The following is a 24,799-nucleotide window of genomic DNA, read 5'->3' on the forward strand; positions in this document are numbered from 1 at the left end:
ACAGTCCATTGGGTTGCAAAACAGACATGACTTAGCAACTAAACAACAATCCTTAAAGTAATACGGAGATAGTTTATTGAATTTTCATTTGACTATTTTACCAAAAAAAGACCTGTAAGAAAAGTTCTTCTTACAAAAGAAACTATAAGTGCCATGAAGACCAGTTAGCTGCTTAGCATTAGAAAAAGTCATTTGAGAGCCACAAAACTCTCCTCCAAGCCTTACTCCTTCACTAACAAACACTGGGCAAACACTGATGCTGTTCTTGTGAAAATGACTGAAGGAAAATCTCACCAAGATAGTCAAGAAAGCAGAACACTTACCCTCAGAAGCGCTTTCACAGATTAAGGAAAGACAATGTTTTAATACATTTATTTGCTTGGTTTAACTTAAAAATAAATTATTTGACTGTGTGGTCCCTTAATTATTTTGAAATCCCGTATAAAGACATCCCAAAGTAACATGCTGTCCCAAGTTCTTTATTAATAATAACACCATTAACTTAAAAATGATGAAATACACCTGTAAGTATCTTAAGATGCCCTACATATTTTTAATTATCTTTATGGTGATAGAAAGACAAGAAAAAGCACCAGTTTTGAGGGTACAGTTTGGCCAGTCTCCCTGTGTGTGCAGACTGCTACCAGCAGAGTGCGCACAGCACCCTGAGGCCTGCGGTGCCCCTTGGGCTCAGCCCCCTGCTCCCGCCCCAGCCTGAGAGCCGCTCGTCCTGTCTCTCCCTGTAGCTCATCCTTTCTTAGAACTTCAGGTAAATGAGAGTATTTAATCCATACTTTGGCCGCCTGATGCGAAGAGCTGACTCACTGGAAAAGACCCTGATGCTGGGAAAGATTGAGGGCAGGAGGAGAAGGGGATGACAGAGGATGAAACAGTTGGATGGCATCACCAACTCAAGGGACATGGGTTTGGGTGGACTCCAGGAGTTGGTGATGGACAGGGAGGCCTGGTGTGCTGTGGTCCATGGGGTCACAAAGAGTCGGACACGACTGAGCCACTGAACTGAACTGAATATATACTAGTCTTTTGTTCTAGTTTTTTTCACTAAAAACAACGCTGTTGACAGAGAAGGCAATGGCACCCCACTCCAGTACTCTTGCCTGGAAAATCCCATGGACGGGGGAGCCTGGTGGGCTGCAGTCCATGGGGTCGCTAAGAGTCAGACACGACTGAGTGACGGCTTCGCTTTTCACTTTCGTGCATTGGAGAAGGCAATGGCAACCCACTCCAGTATTCTTGCCTGGAGAATCCCGGGGGCGGGGGAGCCTGGTGGGCTGCCGTCTCTGGGGTCGCACAGAGTCCGACGCGACTGCAGCGACGCAGCAGCAGCATTCCATTTTATGTTACAGTTTGTTTTCCCAATTACCAGTTTGATGACATATGGATTATTTCCACTTGGGGGCTGTTATAAACAAAGGTGCTATGAATATTCATATACATCTTTGTGTGAATATTTTTTTGCTTTTCTTGGGTAAATATCTGGAAGTTAAATGACTGGGTTGCATGGAAAAGTTCTGAGGAACTGTCAGACTGTGTGCCAAGTCATGTTCTACTTCTGCATGCTCACCGACTCTGCAGGGCAGCTGCACTTCACCCCTGCAGTAGGTAACGCTTGTTGCCAGTAGGCTTTTTACCGTTTTCCTGGTAGGAACGCAGTGCTATCTCATTATGAGTTTAATTTTTATTTTACTTTCCTAAGGACTAATGATACTGAGTCTCTTTTCTTGTGCTTATTTGCCATTCTTATGTCTTCTGTGAAGCAACTGTTCAAATCTCTTGCCCATTTTTTTGTTAATCAAGCTTTTGTCTTTGAGTTATAAGCATTTGTTATTTTTTGGAAAGAAATTCCTTTATCAGACAGAAATTTCACAATTTTTTTTTTCTCTCAGTGTGTGGCTTGCTCTTTCCTTGGTCTTCTTTTCAAGAGATGTTTCTAATTTTAATGAAATCTAGTCCATCAATTTCTGCTTTTATGGATCACGCTTATGGTGGCATGTCTAAGAACTCCTTTGTAACCAGAGTTGTGAAGGTTTTCTCCTATGTTTTTCTTTTTAAAAATTTTGCGGTTTAATTCTTGTTTTCAGACCTAAGACCCGCACGATTCCTGCCTCTTGTCCGTGCTTTCTCACCGTTTCTCACCCTTCTCCTTGGGTTCTTTACCTGCTTACCTGCCTGTTTCTGGCTCTGCACACCCTCTGGTCAGAACGTATCCTGTCATCTTCTGGGGACTCCCAGTTCCAGTCCTGTCCCTTCCTGGAGGTCAGAATACAATGGAAATCCCTTTTTGATTGTGTGCCTTTTCCCGTTCCTCTGACTCTTCAGTACCAAGAATATTTCCTTAGGTGTCCTATACATAGCTCTTTCAAGCCATCTTTTAGAAAAAAATCTCAAAACATTTTTATTTGCCTGGTGAAGTGCAAAGGTTCAGATGTACATAGGGCTTGAAATAACCCTTTAAAGTTTTTAGCAAGCAAATATTTTAATTTGACTAGAACTCAGTGCGAAGTTCAGAAAACCCCATTATGTTGATTTGATAGCCCTGCAAGACTGATTCAGTTGACCCTGTGTGTGAGGATAAGATTGAGAGATGTTCTTTCCCGGCTACGTCACACATCGTTTTTGTGTCTGGATAGTTGCCCTGGCAAGTCTGCAGTCCCTTACCGAGGCTCTCTTCAAGGCTACAGCATTTTGGGGTGTTCCATCCTCTTGTCTGCGCCCACCCTGCCCTCTAGCCCTCTGCCATCTCTCCAACAGCATGGCTTGTTACTGATAAACTCCTTGAAGACAGAACCTATTTTTTCCTAACACTGCACAGTACTTGCCACATATTTGGTGCCAGGAAATGCTTGCTGCATCAGTCATCTGCCCCTTTAACATTCCCAGATAACAAATCATATCATCTCTCTTTATGCTAGCATCCTAAAAATCCCTATGCACAGAAATTCTGCTATTTCATCTGTTAAATAATTTGGACCCACTTTCTCCAGTGTTATTTTTCTTAATAACACAGTCAACTAAAATGTTTACCCACTGACTAGCACTCTCTGGTACACCATTGGCATTTTATTAAACCACATAGATACTTCTGAGTTTTTAGTAAATAACGTCCTTTCTTTGAGTGTGGCCTTTATCTTTATGCCACATATCCTTTGGACCAGGAAGACTTTATCTTTGAATCATCTTCCTGAACCATTATTACTTAAGCATGCTGCTGCTGCTAAGTCACTTCAGTCATGTCCGACTCTGTGCGACCCCGTAGATGGCAGCCCACCAGGCTCCCCCGTCCCTGGGATTCTCCAGGCAAGAACACTGGAGTGGGTTGCCATGTCCTTCTCCAATGCCTGAAAGTGAAAAGTGAAAGTGAAGTCGGTCAGTCGTGCCCGACTCTTAGCGACCCCGTGGACTGCAGCCCACCAGGCTCCTCCATCCATGGGACTCTCCAGGCAAGAGTACTGGAGTGGGGTGCCAGTGCCTTCTCCAAGTTCAGCATGAGAGGAATTCTTTTTGTTATTGCTGGAGAGAACTTTGGTATGGCAAATTTTGCACAAAAAAATTGGGGGATATTGGTATAAAAATAAACATCTACTCTTCCACTACCATCAGAAAAAAGAACAAAATTATTTTTAGTATATAAAATTCAGTTTTAAAGAAGATATTCTTTTTAAAACATAGCTGCCACTTACTATATACTTTGACAATCTGACATAAATATAATCAAGAATATGGATAATAAAACCTTTATAGAATAGTTTGGTTGCCTGGTATGATTTTACATAATCATTTTATTGTTTAGCCCATGGCAATTTAATGAAATTTACATATCTATTTTATAGCTAATATAATGGATTATAGAAACATTAAGAAAATAAAACCATCTGCATAACAGTTGAGATTTGCCTGTTATTATATTAATAGAATCAGTCACCAAAAGAACTAAACCGAAGAAAACCTAAGCTATTTACTATAGCTTTGACAGTAATCGTGATAATTGGTTCTGAGATTGCAGCTGTAAAGGCCTCGTGAAGGTTTGCCAGTTCTTTCTCAGAGACAGACTTGTTCCCGATAAGGTGCCCCCAGGGGCCCCAGGCTTCAGTAAGCCGAGAGTGAGACAGACACAGCTTCTCCACAGAATGACATCACTCCCGATTAATAGTCAGACCACACACTGGGACAGTGTGGGATTCCGTAATCACTCTGATTGTTTCCTCATGGACTGAATCTAAATGCCGCCTCTCCCATTAGTGAGAGAATTATTAAAGTACTCAGAGGTGGCCTCCATTTCCTTTGCCCGTGTTTCGGCGGCTGTTTGCTGGGAACATGGGGCCGCCGCTCTGCTGGCTGTCTGGTGATTGCTTCTGTTCCCTCCTCCCTTCCTCCCTGCTGACTCGCTGGCGTTCCGCCTGCCGCAGGCTTTAGACACTGCCCCTTCTAAGCCAGGTCTATGCTCATGTGGAATTGGGCTGCTTTTGCTTTGTACCTTCGCTCATAATAAGTCTGGGTTTCCTGTTGTGTTCACTCTTTGATGTATTTCCCCTTTAGGATCAGTAATGTGTCATTTTGGTGAATTCTACTTTTTTAGAAATGCAGTTCTTTTTATTCTTATTGGTGCTCTTTTTCTGCTTTCTGGTGGCTCAGCTGGTGAAGAATCTGCCTGCAATGCAGGAGACCCCGGTTCCATCCCTGGGTTGGGAAGGTCCCCTGGAGAGGGGAAAGGTCACCCACTCCAGGATTCTGGCCTGGAGAATTCCGTGGAGCGCATAGCCTGTGGGGTCGTAAAGAGCCGGACACGACTGAGTGACTGTCGCTTCAGTTCACGTTCACGCGCACGTCTTACCCCTGAGCATTTTACGCCATAGTCCCCTTCTCTCGTGGGAGCAGGCCAACGCCTTGAGCGCTGATCATCCTAGCCACCCCCATCTTCTGCCTTCCACTTAGCATGGTGAAGAGGTCTAGGAACCTTTTTTTTAATAAATTTATTTATTTTAATTGGAGGTTCATTACTGTACACGATTGTGTTGGTTTTGCCACGCATCGACATGAGTCCGGCGCGGATCAGCAGTTACGCTGACATAATCGTGTCGCTCATGTCCTTGCTTCTGCTATTTTTTGCACACTGCATCTTCCTCTTTTATGGAGCCGCTTTTCACATTATGTCAAATATGTCCTTGAGTGATTCTTTTAGATGTATCCTCTTTGATAATGCATCATTTATCTAGTTTGTGCCAAAGGAGCCTAAGTTTCATAAGAACATAAATTTGTGTGTCTTGTCACTGTTTTGCCTAGAAGAGTGCCTGGCAAATCGGAAGTGCAAATTACATACTTTTTGAGAGAAGCAAATCAATTTATCCCTTGGCCTTCTCCTTGTAATTTTAAATCTTTCATGGAAATAGTTGGAAAGTGCCTATCACATTCTCCTACTTTCTGATACCAAGTTTTCCCCATAGTTATCACCTTTATTGATGACTCAGGGGCATCATTACCTATATCCCTCACTGTGATTTGATCTATTCTGAGAGCAGAACTCCCTCAAAGTGTCCCAGGGAAGTGTGTCTCTAAGTGAACTAGCTTCCGCCTGCCAGATACTCTATTTTTTTTCTGTTATATACCCAGTTGGAAGTGACTGGTCGTAAAGAGATGGTACCAGGTAGAGCCCTCTGGCAGTGTCATTTTCTGGACACAGAGCAGCTGCGTCTGGAAGACACACTCATCAAAGAGCCTGGTGGTCATAAGTGCAAAGAGAAAACTTGAAAGGGAAAAATTCAGCCCATAAAAGCTCTGTGGCCCATAAAAAGCTAGATGAAAAAACAAGTTCAAAGCAGAGGACCAGGAGCCAAGCCCGGAGAAAGAGCTGCCCCGGTAAGAAGATGCCTGCGCTGCTCCGTCAGGCGGATGAGGAGCCGCAGGGAGCAGCCGTAGGCTTTCCCTCAGCAGCGAGCACTGCTCTCCGCTCTCCTGCCCGCCCCTGTTCCCTTGCTGTTGAGCTCTCCTCACTCTCAGTGCTAATAAATGCTTAATAAATCTGCTATTCCCATTGTCTAATGCTTCATCAAATTCCGTCCCCAACAGAGTGCCTTAAAACAGCATTTCTTACCTTTCTGTCTCACCAGTTTGGGTTGGTAGTCTGGGCTGGCTCAGCTGAATGGTTTTCTGTGTTTCTCCCCAGGGTCACTCATGTGGCCTCAGACACCTAACAGTTTGACTGGGACTGGAGGGTTAACACAGCCCCACTCACACGGCCTGGGCCTTCCTGCCCACTGGAGGCTGTGCCCCTCTCTCTTTAGATGGCATCTTGCCCAGGCTTTTTTCCACAGTGTCTGGAGTGTTCCAGGAAAATTAGAGTGGAAGCTGCAAGGCCTCTTAAGGCTTACACTCCAGAGCTTCATACTTCCACTTCTGCACATTCTGCTCATCACAGTCACAAGTCAGCCAAGATTTCATACCACATTGGAGAGCCCACTCCTAATTTTCAGACTTGTCACCTCCAACATTGTAATGTGTGTACTTGCATAGCTATTTCTTGTAATATTGAGTTTCCTGAGAGAAGAAATTGGGCTGTCTTTACCTGCAGCACACAGCAGAAGACCCAGTACCTATTCAGTTCAGTTCAATTCAGTCACACAGTCGTGTCCGACTCTTTGCAACCTCATGGACTGCAGCACGCCAGGCCTCCCTGTCCATCACCAACTCCCAGAGTTCACCCAAACCCATGTCCATCGAGTCGGTGATGCCATCGAACCATCTCATCCTCTGTCATCCCTTTCTCCTCCTGCCCTAATCTTTCCCAGCATCAGGGTCTTTTCAGATGAGTCAGCTCTTCCCATCAGGTGGCCAAGGTATTGGAGTTTCAGCTTCAACATCAGTCCTTCCAATGAACACCCAGGACTGATCTCCTTTAGGATGGACTGGTTGGATCTCCTTGCAGTCCAAGGGACTCTCAAGAGTCTTCTCCAACATCACAGTTCAAAAGCATCAATTCTTCGGCACTCAGCTTTCTTCACAGTCCAACTCTCACATCCATACATGACCACAGGAAAAACCATAGCCTTGACTAGATGGACCTTAGTCGGCAAAGTAATGTCTCTGCTTTTTAATATGCTGTCTAGATTGGTCATAACTTTCCTTCCAAGGAGTAAGAGTCTTTTAATTTCATGGCTGCAGTCACCATCTGCAGTGATTTTGGAGCCCAGAAAAGTAAAGTCTGACACTGTTTCCACTGTTTCCCCATCTATTTCCCATGAAGTGATGGGATCAGTTGCCATGATCTTTATTTTCTGAATGTTGAGCTTTAGCCAACTTTTCACTCTCCTCTTTCACTTTCATCAAGAGGCTTTTGAGTTCCTCTTCACTTGCTGCCATAAGGGTGGTGTCATCTGCATATCTGAGATTACTGATATTTCTCCCGGCAATCTTGATTCCAGCTTGTGTTTCTTCCAGTCCAGCGTTTCTCATTGTGTATTCTGCATATAAGTTAAATAAGCAGGGTGATGATATACAGCCTTGACGTGCTCCTTTTCCTATTTGGAACCAGTCTGTTGTTCCATGACCAGTTCTGTTGCCTCCTGACCTACATACAGGTTTCTGAAGAGGCAGGTCAGGTGGTCTGGTATTCCCATCTCTCTCAGAATTTTCCAGTTTATTGTGATCCACACAGTCAAAGGCTTTGACATAGTCAATCAAGCAGAAATAGATGTTTTTCTGGAACTCTCTTGCTTTTTCCATGATCCAGCGGATGTTGGCAATTATTAATGCCTTAGTAAAGAGAAGCTGAACCATTGGCGAGCTCACTGGTTGATAGGTGCATGCAGTGCATGGATGGATACTCTCTTTTGTGTACATCTTATGGCTAGATTCTAAGATTAATGGAATAGTAAATTTAAAAATACAAAGTAAAGTAGAAGCATGTCTTTTTGATATAGAGCAGAAGAAGTTTTTGTACGTTATCAAGCAGTAACTATAGAATGCTGGGTTGTTAGAACCTAGAAACTCATCTGTGTAACAGACTCAGTTCAGTTCAGTCGCTCAGTCATGTCCAACTCTTTGCAGCACACCATGAATTGCAGCACACCAGGCCTCCCTGTCCATCACCAACTCCTGGAGTTCACTCAAACTCACGTCCATTGAGTCGGTAATGCCATCCAGCCATCTCAGCTTCTGTCGTCCCCTTCTCCTCCTGCCCCCAGTCCCTCCCAGCATCAGTCTTTTCCAATGAGTCGACTCTTCACATGAGGTGGCCAAAGTACTGGTTTCCTTAATCAGTTCCCAGGTCATAGTCCCGAGATTATTTCTTCCCTGTGCCGTCACTGTCATCACAAAGGTTGGGCGTCACAGTCTTAGGATCCGTGCCAGTCTCGCGGCATGCATTCAGTGTCAGATTAGTGGACATTTGTGCCAAAGTAGCAAGGTCTTAACAAGGCAGTCTGTTTGCAAATGCAGCCTCTAATTCCTTTGCTTTAGAAATACTTTAAATAATCTGAAAGGTTCAACTACTACCTAATGTCAGCTAAGATTCAACTGATGGCACTAAAAGAATAATTTGGTATCTCATGGAACTTTAAAAGTCCTGTGTCCCAGTTAAGTTGCCTCATAGGTGACTGTTTTAATGTAATTTTGCCAAGATTCAGCAAGAGCCGCCCTGACTTGCCCCCTTGCTGTGCACTGTCCTGAATGTTGTCAAAGCAGCTGTCACATTTTCCTCTCAGAGTCTGGAGAGGACTGTAATTTGCAAAAACATGTGGACTCCTTCAGGCATGATAGGCTTTACACGTATATAAATGATTATTTTGTCCACTTTGAGTCTTTCAGACACTTGTGTAACTGCGGTGTGCAAGTTGGTAAATGCAGATTTCATTAAGAGACCAAAAGAACACATGTGTATGCAGAGGTAGTATTTGCTTAGACGAGAAATCCTTCATGAATGCAAAATGCAGATTTTGTGTGGATTACTGCAAAGAATCATGGAACGAATAATAACTAATCATAGGAGGACATTTGGTGAATATTTCAAAAACCTTTTACCTTGTAGAAGTATATGAGAAAAACAGTTACATATATGAAACAAGTCTTAATATAATACCATAAAAATGAAGTCTTATCAAACATAATACAGAATTAAAAATGAGCTAAGATAAAGCAAGCTCTCCTGACTATGAAAAGAAAATACAGAGAGACAGAAAAGAAATTGAATTTCAGATCTTTGTTTCAAGATAAAAAATGAATTATTATAAAGTAGATCTTATTCATAAGTCTGGCTCTCCTTATTTGGATTTCATATACTGAAAGCAATCATAGGACTGAAGGAAAGTTTATAATAAAAGCCACCTGGGATATCACTTCATAAACCTAGAAAACAACATTAGAAACTGAAATGGGAATAATGAAAATGGCATTTGAAAGGAATGTAAATGGGAGGCAAGGAAAGAATTGTTGAGACACATGAAAGGAAGTCACTACTTCTCTTGAATTCCTATAAATACTAAAAAGTGTTCGTTAAAGGGCCTGGTGCCACAGCGAGCAGGATGGGATCTTTCCCCTGTGCACACGGGCTCCTGCTGTGGTTAGGGGACTCCGTGTTCCTACGCCAGGTACGGCCGTCCTCCTGCTCGACTAAGAGTGCGGCCTGAGAGGCTCCCATGCATCACCAGACCGCAACAGCTGTGCGGTCTGACCGACAGCTGTGTCTGGGTGGAAGAAGTGGGCACAGGGTGCTGGGGGGACGCAGTCCATATGGGCTTTCTCGGCCAAGTGCAAAGCCTGTGGCCTTCCCTGCACAGAGAACATAGTCCTGCAAAGAGTTAACTGTCTGCGGATGGCTCGCTACCTGCGTCGAGGTGCATTCCCCCGTGATTGTTGTGTGAGTTCGTTAGTACCGGGCGCTTTGCAGGCCATAAAAGTCCAAGTGGTCTTGCCGCATCTTGTGTGTTGCAGACATACACAGCCGCTCTCCTTCTTTGCGTGCCTTCAGAGTCTGAATTTAGGTGCCAGTGTGAGGCCGTGTGTGACGCAGTGAGACGTAAACGGCAACGAATGGTGTGGGGGAATCGTTCTGCGCCTTTATAATTGTCATGCGCCTTTATGCAGGAAAGGAAAATAGAATAGCAAAGGTGACGCATATTTTAGTCCTCAGTATAGTCGGTATCCTGGAGCTTAAGCACTGAGCAGAGCTCTATTTCATCCAGGCTCAGGAACAAGATGGCAGAAGTCTGTCCACTCAGGGGCTGCCGAGCTTAAGTTTTGTCAAGATAAAAACAGTCGTTCAAAGGAACCAAAAGGATACTCAGCATTGTAGAATACTGGAAGCATGCGAGCTTCGGAGCAAGACAGATTCCACACTCAGCTACGTGTCCACTATCTCCTTGAGCAAGTTAGTTAATCTCTGCGCCTTGGTTTCTTTATCGGTACAATAGTGTCAGTCGTATCCGACTCTGTGCGACCCCGTGGACTGCAGCCCACGAGGCTCCTCTGTCCATGGGCTTCTCCAGGCAAGAATACTGGAGTGGGCTGCCATGCCCGTCTCCAGAGGATCTTCCCAACTCAGGGATCGAACCCAGGTCTCCCACATTGCAGGGGGATTCTTTACCACCTGAGCTGCCAGGAAGTCTGGTGATGCCTACATTTAAGACAGAGATACCTGCGAGGAGATCCCACCAGCCCATCCTAAAGGAGATCAGCCCTGGGTGTTCATTGGAGGGACTGATGCTGAAGCTGAAACTAAAGTACTTTGGCCACCTGATGTGGAGAGCTTACTCATTGGAAAAGACCCTGATGCTGGGAAAGATTGAGGGCAGGAGGAGAAGGGGACGACAGAGGGTGAGATGGTTGGATGGCATCACCAACTCAATGGACATGGGTTTGGGTGGATTCTCGGAGTTGTTGATGGACAGGTAGGCCTGGCGTGCTGCAGTTCATGGGATTGCAAAGAGTCAGACACAACTGAGCAACTGAACTGAACTGAACTACCTATATTTAAATAGCAGTTAGGGATAATAGGTTAAGCTCCTTGTATCATGCCTGTCACATACGAGGTGCTAAATAAGTAGTCACTCTTATTCTTACCAGGTCAGGAAGTGTGTTTTCTTGATTCAAACTTGTAACTTATAACTAGCCCTCATTCATCAACGTTGGTGTTCACGCTTGTGATGGAAAGGTAGGAAACCCTTCACCAGGACCGTCGAGCATCCCTGTGTGGCGAATTCATCCAGCCAGTTACAGGGGGACAGTGCCTTTAACCATAGCTTACAGAGCGTTACAGTGGAAAGGGCCATACTCTGGCTACCACGTGCTGGACCATGGACCTCCGGCTCCTCCAAGCCACTGCAAGTATCCAAGGGCACCTCAAGCTTCGTTTGAGACAGAATGATGTATCTGTATATGTCCATATGCAATTCTATTTTACTGTTGTGATTAATGGAATACAAATTTGTTTCAAAACAGTTTTGAATCCTTAGGAGCTTTTTCATTATATTGTATCTTCTTTGTCAGCCATTGTAAAAATACAACTCTCACATCAGGGTAAATGTGGTACAAACAAGTCATAAAATGGTTGCATATTATGTGGAAGACTTACACTCAAGAAAGTCAAGAACTGGTGCTCTCATTCCCGAGGCCCAGGAAGATGATGCGTGGGGTATTCATTTACACGGCTTGTTAAGGAAAACCCTGGTGATAACTCAGGTCTCCAACTCCTGGTCCAGAACCCCTGGCAGAGGAGGTGTTCTCCTTGTTGCTCCTGGAAAAGTCTGAAATTATTTCATTTTCAGATCAGTACTCACAAAGCTGAGTATTGACAGGAAATGAATTGTTTGAAAAAGATTTAAAACAGTACCTGACAAATATAAAACATTCAACAAATGGTTGCTGTTATCTTGATGACTGTTCAGTAAGAAGTGATTCTGTCACTTTCTGTCTGTTGTTCAGAGGAATTAGCTGCCTCCAAGTGTAGCGTAGGTTTTATCATTAGTCACTCAAGCAAGTGGCTTCTTTCTCCTACTGTCAGAACAGGAGAGGGCGGATGTTTTTAAAATCTCCCTTCCAGAAGTCTTACGAGCAGAGGCTCTTGCCATTAGTACTGAGACTAAGTGTGGAGGGCAGGTATCTCTTGGCCTTAACTGTGCATGCTTAGGACAGCTCTGTTTTGTTGTTGAGTTCCCCACTGGGATTTGATATGTTTCTGTGAACTAAAGAGATTTGCGGTATTTACGTTCCGTCAATGTTTTTTCATTTGTCTTCCCCACTGCCCACCATGCCCCAGTTCTTCTTGACCAGACTGTTTCTTTATTAATAGGTTCACTTTTAGATCAATATTTATTTATAATTTGTAGTAGTCTCTACCAATTTGATATCTAACATCGTCATGTGGCCCTCAAGTGATAGTAGAAAGTTATGAATAAGAGATGCTTAGTTCTGACTATTGGAGAAGGCAATGGCACCCCACTCCAGTACTCTTGCCTGGAAAATCCCATGGACGGAGGACCCTGATGGGCTGCAGTCCATGGGGTCGCTGAGAGTCGGGCACAACTGAGTGACTTCACTTTTACTTTCATGCACTGAAGAAGGAAATGGCAGCCCACTCCAGTGTTCTTGCCTGGAGAATCCCAGGGATGGGAGAGCCTGGTGGGCTGCCATCTATGGGGTCGCGCAGAGTCGGACACGAGTGAAGCGACTTAGCAGCAGCAACATTTCTGACTATACAGACAGAGGTTCGTAACGATAAACCATCCAGATTAGTCACAGTACTTAAAGACAAAGGAAGTTCCCCTTGGGTTTTTCAGGTACATTGAGGACTAAAGCAGGTGTTATCACTGCGTGTTTGTGGTTCTGGGTTTTTTTTCAATATCCCTATTTGTGGTATGAGTTCCCTTTCTGACTATCTGGGAATTGTCTATAAGCTAAAGGAAAGAATATGCCTAGTCCATACTTGCACGTATCCAGCTAGGGTTCTCTTACAGGGAAGTTGCTGACGGAAAGGAGATGAAAGAGCCAGAGTAAGTGCAGGTATGTGCGCCCCCCACGTCCATTTTGGTGACGGCAGGTGGCTTCCGGGGCCTCCGTGAGCAGCTCTCCTGCAGCCAGCTCTCAGGGAGCAGTTTCAGGGCCCAGCTCGCCCGCAGCAGCCTCATTAGGGGAGTCAGCAGAGCCTCTGTCTCTCCATGGACAGCCCAGGGCCGCGTTTCTCCAGCACACGCGCAAACTCGGGTGGAGGCAACTCAGCCTCCAGGGCTGACCCTGCTGTGCTGTTGAGAGAAGGTCACCTGGTTTAGAAGAAACTCCCTAGGGCAATCCCTGGACAGCTTTTTAGAAGTTGCGCCTGCACTCCCAGGGGGCACATGTAAAGAACCCGCCTGCCAGTGTAGGAGACGTAAGAGACGCGGGCTCCATCCCTGGGTGGGGAAGGTCCCCTGAGGAGGCCTGGCCACCCACTCCAGTGCTCCTGCTGGAGAATCCTGTGGACAGAGGAGCCTGGCGGGCTGCAGTCCACGGGGTCGCACAGCGTCGGACACGACTGAGCGGCTCAGCAGCAGCAGGCTGATGTTCCCCGCACACTCATACTCAACAGAGCCAGGCCTGCCCGCCCCGGGGAGCCCACCACACCCAGGCCAGGCCGGCTCTCCATGGCCTGCTCTGGGTGCTCAGCCTGTGCCTGCTCTCTCCCCACTGTCGGAGCAGGCCTGCGCCGTCATCATGCATTTCTGTGTGCTGTGCCGCCGCGCACTCAGGCCTGTCTGATTCTGCGCCCCTGTGGACCGCACCTGCCAGGCTCCTCTGTCCACACAGATTCTGTGTGACATCAGTTCGATTATCTACTGGAGTAATTTATGCCAAAATGTGATTTAAAAGTCTCATGTACCTCCCTCCCCACAGGTAGCATGTTTGCATTTTTGCAGAGGCTTTAAGCAAATGAAGTACCTCAGATCCCGAAGCCTCTAAGTGTCCCATGGGCAGCAGGCCACGGATTTCAGGAGCCTGTGGCTCTCACTGTACCAGCCCGCCGAGCACTGGGGCAGGCCTCAGCAGAGACACACATCACCCCCTCTCCCTCTCACCTGTCTGCACGCACGGGAGCAGCGCCTTCCTTCCTGCCCCCCAGAATGCGTGGCACTCAGCGGTTTCTCAAAGGAACAGAAAAAGCACAGTTTAATAATGGGCCTAATGTGCACAGTTCTGCAGCTGGGCCTTCCTTTGGGGCCTCTTCTTTTAGAACTAAGTGCCCCATTAGTGATGGGGGCACAGAGCTCACCGAGGCGGAGGTGGGAAGTGTGGGGCAGGAAGCTGTGAGGGGAAGGGAGGTTGAGGAACGAGGTGGGGAGTGAAGTCACAGGTGCGCCTGAAAATGAGGCATGGAGAGAGATCTTCACCTTCCCATGGATTTTATTCAAAGGAAGAGATGGGGATTCCGAGGTGGAAAGACGCACCATGGGGTCTGCAGAAGGGTGTGGCTGGTCGCTTCTCTTTTGCCTCATCTCTGGTCCCATCACTGTCGGCTCAGTAGTGGCGGCCGTGTCGTGGTCCCCGCTCCATGCTGCCCTGCCTCCCCCTCCCAGTGGACACACGTCTGTCACTTCAACCCATTTGCTGACTTTTGGCTTCTTCCAAAAACAGGTTTTTCAGGTCCCCCTCCCTTTTCAGAGGGGAGAGTGGAGTGTCACTTTCTTTCTTAAAGGTAATCAACTTTTAACTCTCGGGTTGTTTAAAATTCGGAAGCTGTAGCCACTGGCTGCGGATTATGGGGTGTGTAATGGGATTGCGTTCTGGAAGAGAAGTGCGAGGCGTGTTGAGAGGCATGATGGCAGGGGGCCAGCATGGCAGGCTCTGAGGCCGGACCTCAGTAGCCCCCCCACTGACCCTGCAGCCCTAGGCCACTTCACCCTCCAGCCTTCAGGTTCATCTCCTGTATAAAGACAGAGGTCATCAGTACCGTAACCAGAAGAATTAAGTGGCTTTTATGAAAGGAGCTTAACATAGTCCCTGACATGTAGCAAATGCCACATAAATTGTTGCTGTTAGGAGAACTAAATTGAATGGCTTCTGTGTTTATATAAATAGAAAGGTGGTCAAACAGTTATTCCAGTTAGAAGGGAGGAGAAGGCAGTAATTCTCCAATACACAGTTTTTGTGACTAAAATTCAAGTCTCACTGCTGTTTTCCAATTGCTGTGCTAAACAGTTTACATAATTTTCACAACAGTCTTTGGCAGATACTTCCTACTTTACAGATGAGAAAACTGAGGCTAAGCGTAAGTAAATTTCTAAAGGTCCAAGAGCTAGGGAATCACCGATGCAATGTTTCAGAGTTGCTGCTTTCAGCTACTCCTCTATAATGCTCCCCAAGTGTGCTTGCAGCCATCACTGACACACGTGCTGTGCAGTAGTAAGATAGGAGAATCCTGTTCTTTAGCAGAGCATAATGAGGCACATGAAGTCGGCTTCCTTTATCCCCCACCCCGGGTTATGGCTTTCCGCCCTGTGTTAGAATGAGGAGATCTCAGGTATTCTCCTTCTAAGTGCCAAGAGTTATTTGTGACTCAGTTTTATCCAGACCGGGGCCTTCCCTGGTGGCTCAGTGGTAAAGAATCTCCCGGCCAATGCAAGAGATGTGGGTTCAGTCCCTGGGTCAGGAAGATCCTCTGGAGAAGGGAATGGCAACCTACTCCAATATTCTTGCCTGGGAAATCCTATGAACAGAGGAGCCTGGCGGGCTGTAGTCCCTGGGGTCGCAAATAGTTGGACGGCTTAGCGACTAAACAGTAACAATTATCCAGACCTAGTGGGAAAAGAAGCAAATATTTCTTAACTCCTTTCCTACTGAGGGATTAATCTTAGCTGCAAGCAGCGAATGGCGTTTGGGATAAAGCAGCCGGCAAAGGAGAACACTGGCCCAGCCTTCTGGTTGTCCCTGGTTCATCACAGTATTTGCTCTGAGAGGCAGCATCGCTCCAGAGCAAGCTGCTCACTGTTGTAATTTCCAGAGAGAGCAAAGAAAATGTGCTCATCTCCAGTGCCTGCTGGCACCGGATTTCCCGTAAATGTTCTCTGTGCCCATTTCATCCTAATTAGCCTGTCTCATACTGTGTACAGCTTATAAGAGACCCTTGGTATACAGTTAAAAGTTTGAATCTTTAAGTAAGATTATGCAGCAGACCTAAGTGGAACAGCTCCGTGTCCTTTGGGCAGCCAATAGCATTCACTGCGCTGTTCCTCTGCACCCAGTAAGATCAAGTTATCTCCCATCATTTCAGTTCCGTCGCTCAGTCATTTCCGACTCTTTGTGACCCCATGGACTGCAGCACGCCAGGCCTCCCTGTCCATCACCAACTCCCGGAGTTTACTCAGACTCATGTCCATTGAGTGGGTGATGCCATCCAGCCATCTCATCCTCTGTCGTCCCCTTCTCCTCCCGCTTCAGTCTTCCCCAGCATTACAGTTACCTTCTGTGAACACCACGCCAGCCTGTTAGGAGATTCCCCATCCCTGAATTCCTGTAGGATTTGCAGTCGGTGGCACACTGGCTCACGCTGACTTGCTCTCCTGCAGTTTCAGGTGGGGAGAGGCAGGGAGCATTAGTCTGCCGTGTCTGACTTGGGGCGAGGCAGCTGGGAGCTAAATAAAGAAATGAACGGAGAGGAGAGAAGGGACAGAGGTGTGTGTCTGCCTTATCTCCCAAATTAGATTGTCAGCTTCTCAGCCCAAAGACTGCATCTGTGGTTCCTATCTCCTTTAATACTTTTTAGACTATTAGGCAAAGGGTGAGGATGCAGTGCATGCTTATTGCCTGAAGGCCTGAGGTTTTATTTTAATTCATAGAGTATGCCCAAAGATACCATTTCCATGCACTTGAACTTCGTGCAGCCCACAACATTGAGTTGAAGGTATCTCTAAATTAGTTTTAGCTTCATCCCTCATAGAACTGAAATCCTCATTTCAGAGGACGGAGCCCATGCCGGCGCTGCAGTGAAGACAGTGTATGTCGTTGTGCAGCACAGGCCTTATTCTGAGGAAAGGTCCAACACCGAAACCCTGTACATGCCTAAACAGCCACGCTGAATGGCAGCTCATTCCGACCGAGAGAAATGGCGTTTGGCCCTGAGGGGGCGTCGCCCGGTCCCCTGGCCAGGACTGGGAGGTTCGCGCTGCGGTCCATCGTACCTCTGTCCGGTCAGGTGACCACACGTCTGTGATCCATTTCAGGACCTGCTATTCTGCTCCAGTGATCTGTAATATATCTGTCCTACTTAACTGTATTGATGATGATATCTTTCTAGTGATATTTAGAATCAGGTTAGGTGAGTCCTTCAGCTTTATGCTTCTTCAAGTTGCTTTGATTATTCTAGAACTTTGCATTTCCAGATCTAGTTTTTAAAAAACATTTACAGTAGTATAGTTGATTTATAATGTTGTATAAGTTTCAGGTTTACAGCAAAGTGATTCAGTTATACGCATACATATATCTACTCTTTTTTTTGAGATTCTTTTCCCAAGGACAGTCAAATAAGTCACAGAGCTGTTTTTCATTCAGGCCATCTAGGCCATAGGTAGGTCGTGGCATTCCTAAGCACACAGAATGTACTTTTATAGAAAAGTTCCTTCCTACAGATTAGAACGAACCAGTATTTTACTACCACTCACTTTGTCTAACAACAAACCAGAGTCCCTCACTCTTCCACAGAACTGGGAAGCGAGTCAGTGATTTAATTTTAACCTTGGGCTTCTAAGCTTCTCCATTGTGAAACTAGATCCAATAAATAAAGCTGATCTTACCAAGTCAGTAAGGTAGAAGATGCCGCATTCCTTTCTGAGCGTCTTCAGGCGCTGTTGCCCAAGTTTCCCACAAAGATGCACAAGGCCAGTTTAACTCCCTGAGGAAATTCCATATTACCAGTCAGCTAACGCTCAAGCCAGTGCTCAAGGCCCTTCCTATGTTACAAGACCAACTGTATAAATTAGACTACAATTTTTCAGAAGTCTTGGCTCATGTTGGATATGTAGAAGTGCATTCCAAAGACAAATATATAAAACCATCTCAGCTGAAAGAGAAGCAGGTTGTTGATTGTTCCTCAGGAGGAAAGAATTACAAAGGAAAGCACAGAACAGACAACCTACCTTCAGCAGGGATCACTCCTGGAATAAAGCAGTGTGTGTGCGCTCAGCAGACGTCTGCTGAGCGCCTCCTAGGGCCCAGTGCTGTTCTGGGCACTGGGGTGTAGCTCTGAACAGCACACCACCTCTTCACAAAGGCTTCCCACCAGCAATGCCCACCTCCCCTTCCTGCATTAGTCTGCCCTCTATACACGAGTATTACTGTCTGTACAAGTTAGAGGGGAAACCCCTGTGACCTGAGAGGCTCTCTAGTCACCTCCTCATTTCTCTATATGCCTTTAGAGAAAACTGACTCAGAGCGGCTAACCCTCCCTGTCTCCACTTCTTTCTTTCATCCTCTTCAAACATGCGCCAGTCACGCCATCCCTACCGCTCCTGAGACTACACTTGTCAGTCTCATTAGACCCCACGTTGCTGAATCTCGTGGCCAGCTCATCATCCCCGTCTCGCTTGTCCTCTTAGTAGTAGCTGACAGTTACTGTCTGATTCCTCCTCGAAAAGCCTTCCTCAGTTGCCTTCCAGGACACCAGCTCCCCTGTTGGTCCCCCCCCGCCTCACTTGCTCCTCCTCAGCCTTCTGTCTTCAGTCCCTCTCTAGATCACAGAGTGCTCTGGAGCGCAGTCCTTGAATCCTCCTTCCTCTCTACACGCACTCTCTAGGTGAAAGCATTCTCGAATCCCATAACCTCAAGTGTCACCTGAAAGTGGACAGCTCCACGACCTCTCTTCTGACCTCCAGACTAATACACCCAACTGCCTACCCAACAGCTCAGACTCCGTATGTCCAAAAGCAGGCTCCCCACCTGCAGTAGGAGTTAGTTTTGACTGCACGTAACACAAACACACATATATCCCAAAAAAAGAAAAATGTAAGAAACAAAAATTGCTTAAATGACATAGGAATTTCTCTCACACATTTAAAAGAAAAAATCTAGACATACAAAGATCAGCAGTCCAGATTGTATGTGGCAGGCACACTTGTCATTAGGGACCTGGGCCCCTTGTCTCGTTACTTCTTCAGCTTTAGTGTGCTTCCTATTTTCGTTGGTGGGAGAGAGAAATGTAATGGTCCTTCCCCTCTGAAAGAAAGTTACTAGAAATCCTAGACAACTCTTCTGCTTGCAGCTTATTGGCCAGAACTTAGATCACGGCCAGATCTCCCTGCAGGGGAAGTTGGGACAAATAGCAGTTTTTAGCTGAATGACAATATATTCAGCTAAAAAAGGTGGGGGGAGCAGCAGAGGGGAAGCTAAAAAAGAGGATTAAATGGACAGTAGGGAGCAGCTAGCTGTGTCTGCCATGCTCTGAATCTGGTTCTCCCCCAGTTCCCCGTTGCCTTGTGAGCCACATTCTCCCAGTTGCTTAGGCCAAATGCCTTGGGTCAGCCACGGCTCTTTTTCTCTCCCAGTCTACATCCAATCCACCAGCAAGTCCTCCTGATTGTACTTTCAGAATAGATCCTGAATCTGATAGCTCTGACCACCTCCACCAGTTGCATCTTAGTGCAGGCCGTCATCACCTCTTCTAGACTTCGCAGATAAGCTGCTTAACTGGGCTCTCTGGTTCTGCCAGTCCACTCTCCACACGTAGCATATCATCCTTCAAAACCTAAGTCACGCTGTGTCAGTCCTGTGTGCAGAACCCCGCCTACCTCCTAGCTGATAAAATCCAAGGGGCTTAGTATTAAAAAGCCATGCATCATTTGGTCCTGGCTCACTCTGATTAAATCTATCTTCTCGCTTACTCATTCCACTCCAGCTCTGCTGGCTTCCTTGACGTTCTTTGAATATACCAAGTATGGGCCAATTTTAGGGCCTTTGTATCTATAAATACTATTCTTTTTACCCTGAATGCTCTTCACCTAGATATCCCCATGGCTTGCTCCTTAGCTTCTTTCAGGTCTTTGATCAAATATCACATTATCAAAGTGACCTTTCCTAACAACCTATCTAAAATAGGATTCCCTCTTGAAAATCTTTTTCCCTTTATATAGCTCTTTTTCTCCACACTCAACACTGTTTGACCTTCCTTCTGATACTCTGTGTGTGTGCATGCTCATACACTTTACTTATCTGTCTGTATATAAACACCTATATCACATACATGAATCTGATTACTGGTTGTCTCCCCGCTATAACTAGAGTGCAGACTTGGTCTCTTGTTAACCACCACCCTTCTATCAGTTAAGGGAGGTCAGGATAGAGTTATCTGACAGGGAAATGTAATGGGTACTTCCCTTTTCTTTTAAAGAAACTAAACAGTTCTTCTGCTTATATCTCATTGGCCAGTATTTAGATTATGGCTGGAGCTAGCTGCAGGGGAGGTTGGCAAGTCTCACAGAAGTCTCATTTGAGCTAAGAATGAATGAAGAGGAGCGAGCTATGCAAAAGTGTAGAAGGCGAGTACTCCAGGCAAAGGGAATAGCGAAGTGCAAAGCCCTGCTGTGGAAATAAGCTTGTCATGTAGAGGGGGTTTGTCCTGTGTTTGGGGACAAAACAAAGTGGAGTGTGGCTGGAATAAGCAATTATGGAGACACCAGAGCATGATAGAGGCTTCCCAGGTGGCGCTGGTGGTGAAGAACCCCCTGCCAAAGCAGGAAATGAAAGAGACTCAGGTTCAATCCCTGGTTCGGGAATATCCCCTGGATGAGGGCATGGCAACCCACTCCAGTATTCTTGCCTGGGAAATTCCATGGACAGAGGAACCTGGCGGGCTAAAGTCCATGGGGTCGCAAGGAGTCAGACACAAATGAAGCAACTTAGTCAGTTTAGTACACACGCAGAACAAGGTGAGAGAGGCAGGGCAGATCACCAGGGAGGGTTTTGTGTATCCCAGATACAAAAAGGGAAAAGAGGAAAAGAAAGACATCAGCCTCTTTGGCACCTCAGCCATTCTCCAACCTTTGGGGAATTCCAGGGGTGCACTGCCAAAGGCGCGTGCAGCTATTTAAGTAACTGGAAGTAAGAAAATGTAAACGTTCAGTTTCCCCATCGCACCCGTCACACTGCATGTGTTGAGTAGTCACGTGGTCCGTGCTGCCTGCCAGCCAGCACACACAGGCCCGCGGGGCCGCATGCGCCCTTGTCCCAGAAAGTTCTGTTAGTGCGGCTCTGGGACAGCCAGTCAGGGAGGCGTGATACCGAGTCTGCCTAGTCTCTCCTGTGGCTTCTCTCTCAACCCTAGAATCAGCGCTTTCTGTTTCAGTGGAAATGACGCCTGTGGCGCCTAGATTAGCATGCGGCCCGCCGCATGCACACGTGTTCTCGTGGTGATGTTTACCTGTGACAGAAAGAAAGACTGGAAACTCATATGCATTCTTAACTAATTGCAAGCACACTGCAGATGTGCAATGCGAAGTGTGTAAGTCATCAATGTGAACGGCGTTTTCTGTGTCTTATTGTGACCTAGGGATCTTGCTGCAAGAAACTGCCTGGTAGGTGAGAATAACGTGCTGAAAATCAGTGACTTTGGAATGTCTCGTCAAGAGGACGGTGGTGTGTATTCATCTTCTGGCCTGAAGCAGATCCCCATTAAGTGGACGGCACCAGAAGCGCTTAATTATGGTAAGAAGAGACCCTTCCTTTCTGGTGGTCAAAGTGGACTCCGTCAGCATGAAACAGTCACGGGCAGGGGCCCAGGGCAGAGCAGAGGACAAGCGAGAATCAGCTGAGGGGCAGCACACGGGGTGTGTGTGAGTTCAGACTTTGCGCCCTTGTGGACAGACTTAATTCAGCAATTTTATTGATCAGATTTCTGTGTGTAAGATTGCTAGATTTAAAAGATGGTAGAGTTACAAGCACTGTTAAGTGTGAGTGTGCATCTGAAAGTTTCTATTGTGATCCAAGAAAAAGATTATTTCTATTTTAATAGTCAGATTGGACCCAGAGTCAAAGTGTTGTGTGGCTCTGGACCATTTCCTTTGAATGCCTTATATTTGGTCCAATAACCTCATCTGATGTTAGGTTCCTAAAATACTAAGTCTGTAGTTTCTCACTCTGAAAAACTGACATGGTTTCTTAGCATCTCAGTCTCTGGAACTTGTATAAATCTTTCGGGAAGAGAGAGATGGAATCTGTGTGTATACATATCTGAATCACTTTGCGAGGACATTTTGACTCACCTACCCTCCAACATAAAATAAAAATCAAATTTAAAACATATCATAAAATTATTCTTTGTTAATTTGAAGTGAAAAGTACTTCATCATGAAAAATTAATATAAAGTATTTACAAAAGTCTAAATTAAAGACAGGTAATTTAAAAAAAGCTTTGAGGCGAAATTCATGTGATGTAAACCTGACTGCTGTAAAGTGAGCAGTTCAGGGGCATTTAGTGCCTTCACAGAGCTGCACGAGTACTGCCTCTGTCTAGTTCTACAGCATCTTCCTCACTCCGGAATAAAGCCTTACACCCGTATTGAGAAGTTACTCCCCCAACCGCTGGCAACCTCAGACCTGCTTTTGGTTGCTATGTATATACCTATTCTGCCTATTTCATATAAGTGGAATCTTATAATATGTGACCATTGGTATGGGACTTCTTTCACCTAGCAAAATAAGGTTTTCAAGGTTCAACCATGTTATATAGCATGTATCATTATTTTGCTCCTTTTTATAGCTCAGTAATATTCTATTATATGTATCTACCACAATTTATTTATCCGTTCATCCATTGATTTGTATTTGAGTGGTGTTTACCTTTTGGCAGTTGTGAATAGTACTGCTTTAAACATCTGTATACTAGGATTTATTTGTGTGCCTATTTTCAGTTAATTCTGAGTACACACTAGGGAATATGGTAATTCTGTGCTTAAGTGTTTGAGGAACCCCCGAATGTTTTCCAGATCAAGCTTTGGAATATAATTGTTTTGGAAACGACTTGGGATGGATCCAGACACCACAACCTGCTTTGCATTTTGCATGTCAGCAATGCTGTGGAATAGATTTGTGCAGGTAGTTGTCATTGTAAGAAGCTGGCTAAGCTGTTCCAGTTTCCAGCAATGTAGTTTCTTAACTTAATACTTCAGGGATACTAAGCCTCACCCTTAGTCTGCCTTCCCGCGTGCTGGCAAGCTTTGAGGAGTCCCACCACTCCTCAGAATCCGCAGAACATGGCAGCCCTGCTGCTTTCCACAGCGGTTCTTCTCTGGGGCGGCCATTACTCTGAGGCTGTATTCCTAAGGAGAGCAACCACAAGATGAAAGAAAGGACTGTAATCTTTTTTTAAATGGAGACATTTTCTTAGATAATGAAACATTGCTAAGCACCTTCTTGTTGATTCTTACAGCAGCCCTATAAGGGAGCCAGTGCTGGACTAGGGAGCCTTAAATACTTATCAGTAAAATCCACTCTCTAGAATGTGTTCTTAATCCTGTTTGCCAGATTCTCTATATTACATGGCCTTTAAAATCTCTCTTACTGCTAAGCAATTATGCCAGTAAAATTCTGCCTTTTAATCAGAGCATATTTTAGTTGAATTTCAAGCTGACTAAAGTATTTACCAAATACTTTAATTCAAAATTCTAATTCCAATATCTGTAAGAGCCAGACCTAAATTTAGCATGTCATAGAATAAAGACATGTTTCCCCGGTGGCTCAGATGGTAAAGAATCTGTGTGTAATGCTGGAGACCTGGGTTTGATGCCTGGGTCGGGAAGATCCCCCTGGAGAAGGGCATGGCAACCCACTCCAGTATTCTTGCCTGGAGAATCCCATGGACAGAGGAGCCTGGCAGGCTGCAGTCCACAGGGTCACAGAGAGGCAGCCAGGACCGAGCAACTAAGCACAGCACACATGAAGGTCACTGGCGGGCCGTGAGGGGCTGCTTTCAGCAGGCTTTCATGTTAACTTCACAAAGCGCTGAACAACACAACCTGAAAGTGGCTGAAAGACATAGACCTGAGTCTTTAAGACACCATACAACTCCTAGAAAAGATCATAGAAAAAACAGTCTCTGACATAAGGCATACCAGTGTTTTCTAAGGCCAGTCTCCCAAGGCAATAGAAATAAAAAGGAAATAAGCAAAGGGGACCTAATCAAACTTACAAGCTCTTGCACAGCAAAGGAACCTAAAAACAACACGAGAACACAACCCACAGAAGGGCAAGAAATATTTGGAAGTGATGCGATTAACAAAGGCTTCATTTCTAAAGTATGCAAGCAGTTCATACAACTCAACAGCAAATAAACAACCCAATAGACATTTCTCCAAAGAAAAACAAATGACCAACAGGCACATGAGAGGATGCTCAGCATCACTAATTATCAGAGAAATGCAAATCAAAGCTGCAGTGGGGTGCCACCTCACAGCAGTCAGAATGGCCATTGTTAAGTATACAAGTCAGTGCGGGAGAGGGTGTGGAGACAAGGGAGGCCACTGTTGGTGGGAACGTAACTGGGTGACCCACTGCAGAAAACAAGACGGGGCTCCTCAGAAGACCAAGCGCAGCGTCATCACATGGTCCAGCCAGCCGGTGCCTGGGCACATGCCCAGGCAACACCCTAACTCAGAAAGACGCGTGCGCCCCTGCGTTCACAGCAGTCGGGTCAGGGAAGCAGCCTGAGCCCATCGCAGGCGGTGGACACGGATGACAGCCGGCTCTGGGACACACACCCAGGCAACACCCTAACTCAGAAAGATGCACACACCCCTGCGTTCACAGCAGCAGGACAGGGAAGCAGGCTGAGCCCATC

At 45.9% G+C, this 24,799-nt stretch overlaps 1 protein-coding gene across 11 annotated transcripts in view; it reads left to right on the plus strand.

Moving 5' to 3' along the window:
* The window catches only part of FER (FER tyrosine kinase), a 456,675-nt gene that overhangs the window by 416,965 nt on the left and 14,911 nt on the right, over window positions 1-24,799 (plus strand). For all 11 annotated transcript variants that reach the window (XM_042251005.2, XM_060416072.1, XM_060416073.1 and 8 more), the window contains one exon: window positions 21,515-21,669. In XM_042251005.2, the coding sequence (XP_042106939.1) occupies window positions 21,515-21,669 (155 nt within the window). The remainder of the gene's footprint in view (window positions 1-21,514; window positions 21,670-24,799) is intronic.

This window comes from Ovis aries, chromosome 5, assembly GCF_016772045.2.
Source record: "Ovis aries strain OAR_USU_Benz2616 breed Rambouillet chromosome 5, ARS-UI_Ramb_v3.0, whole genome shotgun sequence".
Taxonomy (NCBI): Eukaryota; Metazoa; Chordata; class Mammalia; order Artiodactyla; family Bovidae; genus Ovis; species Ovis aries.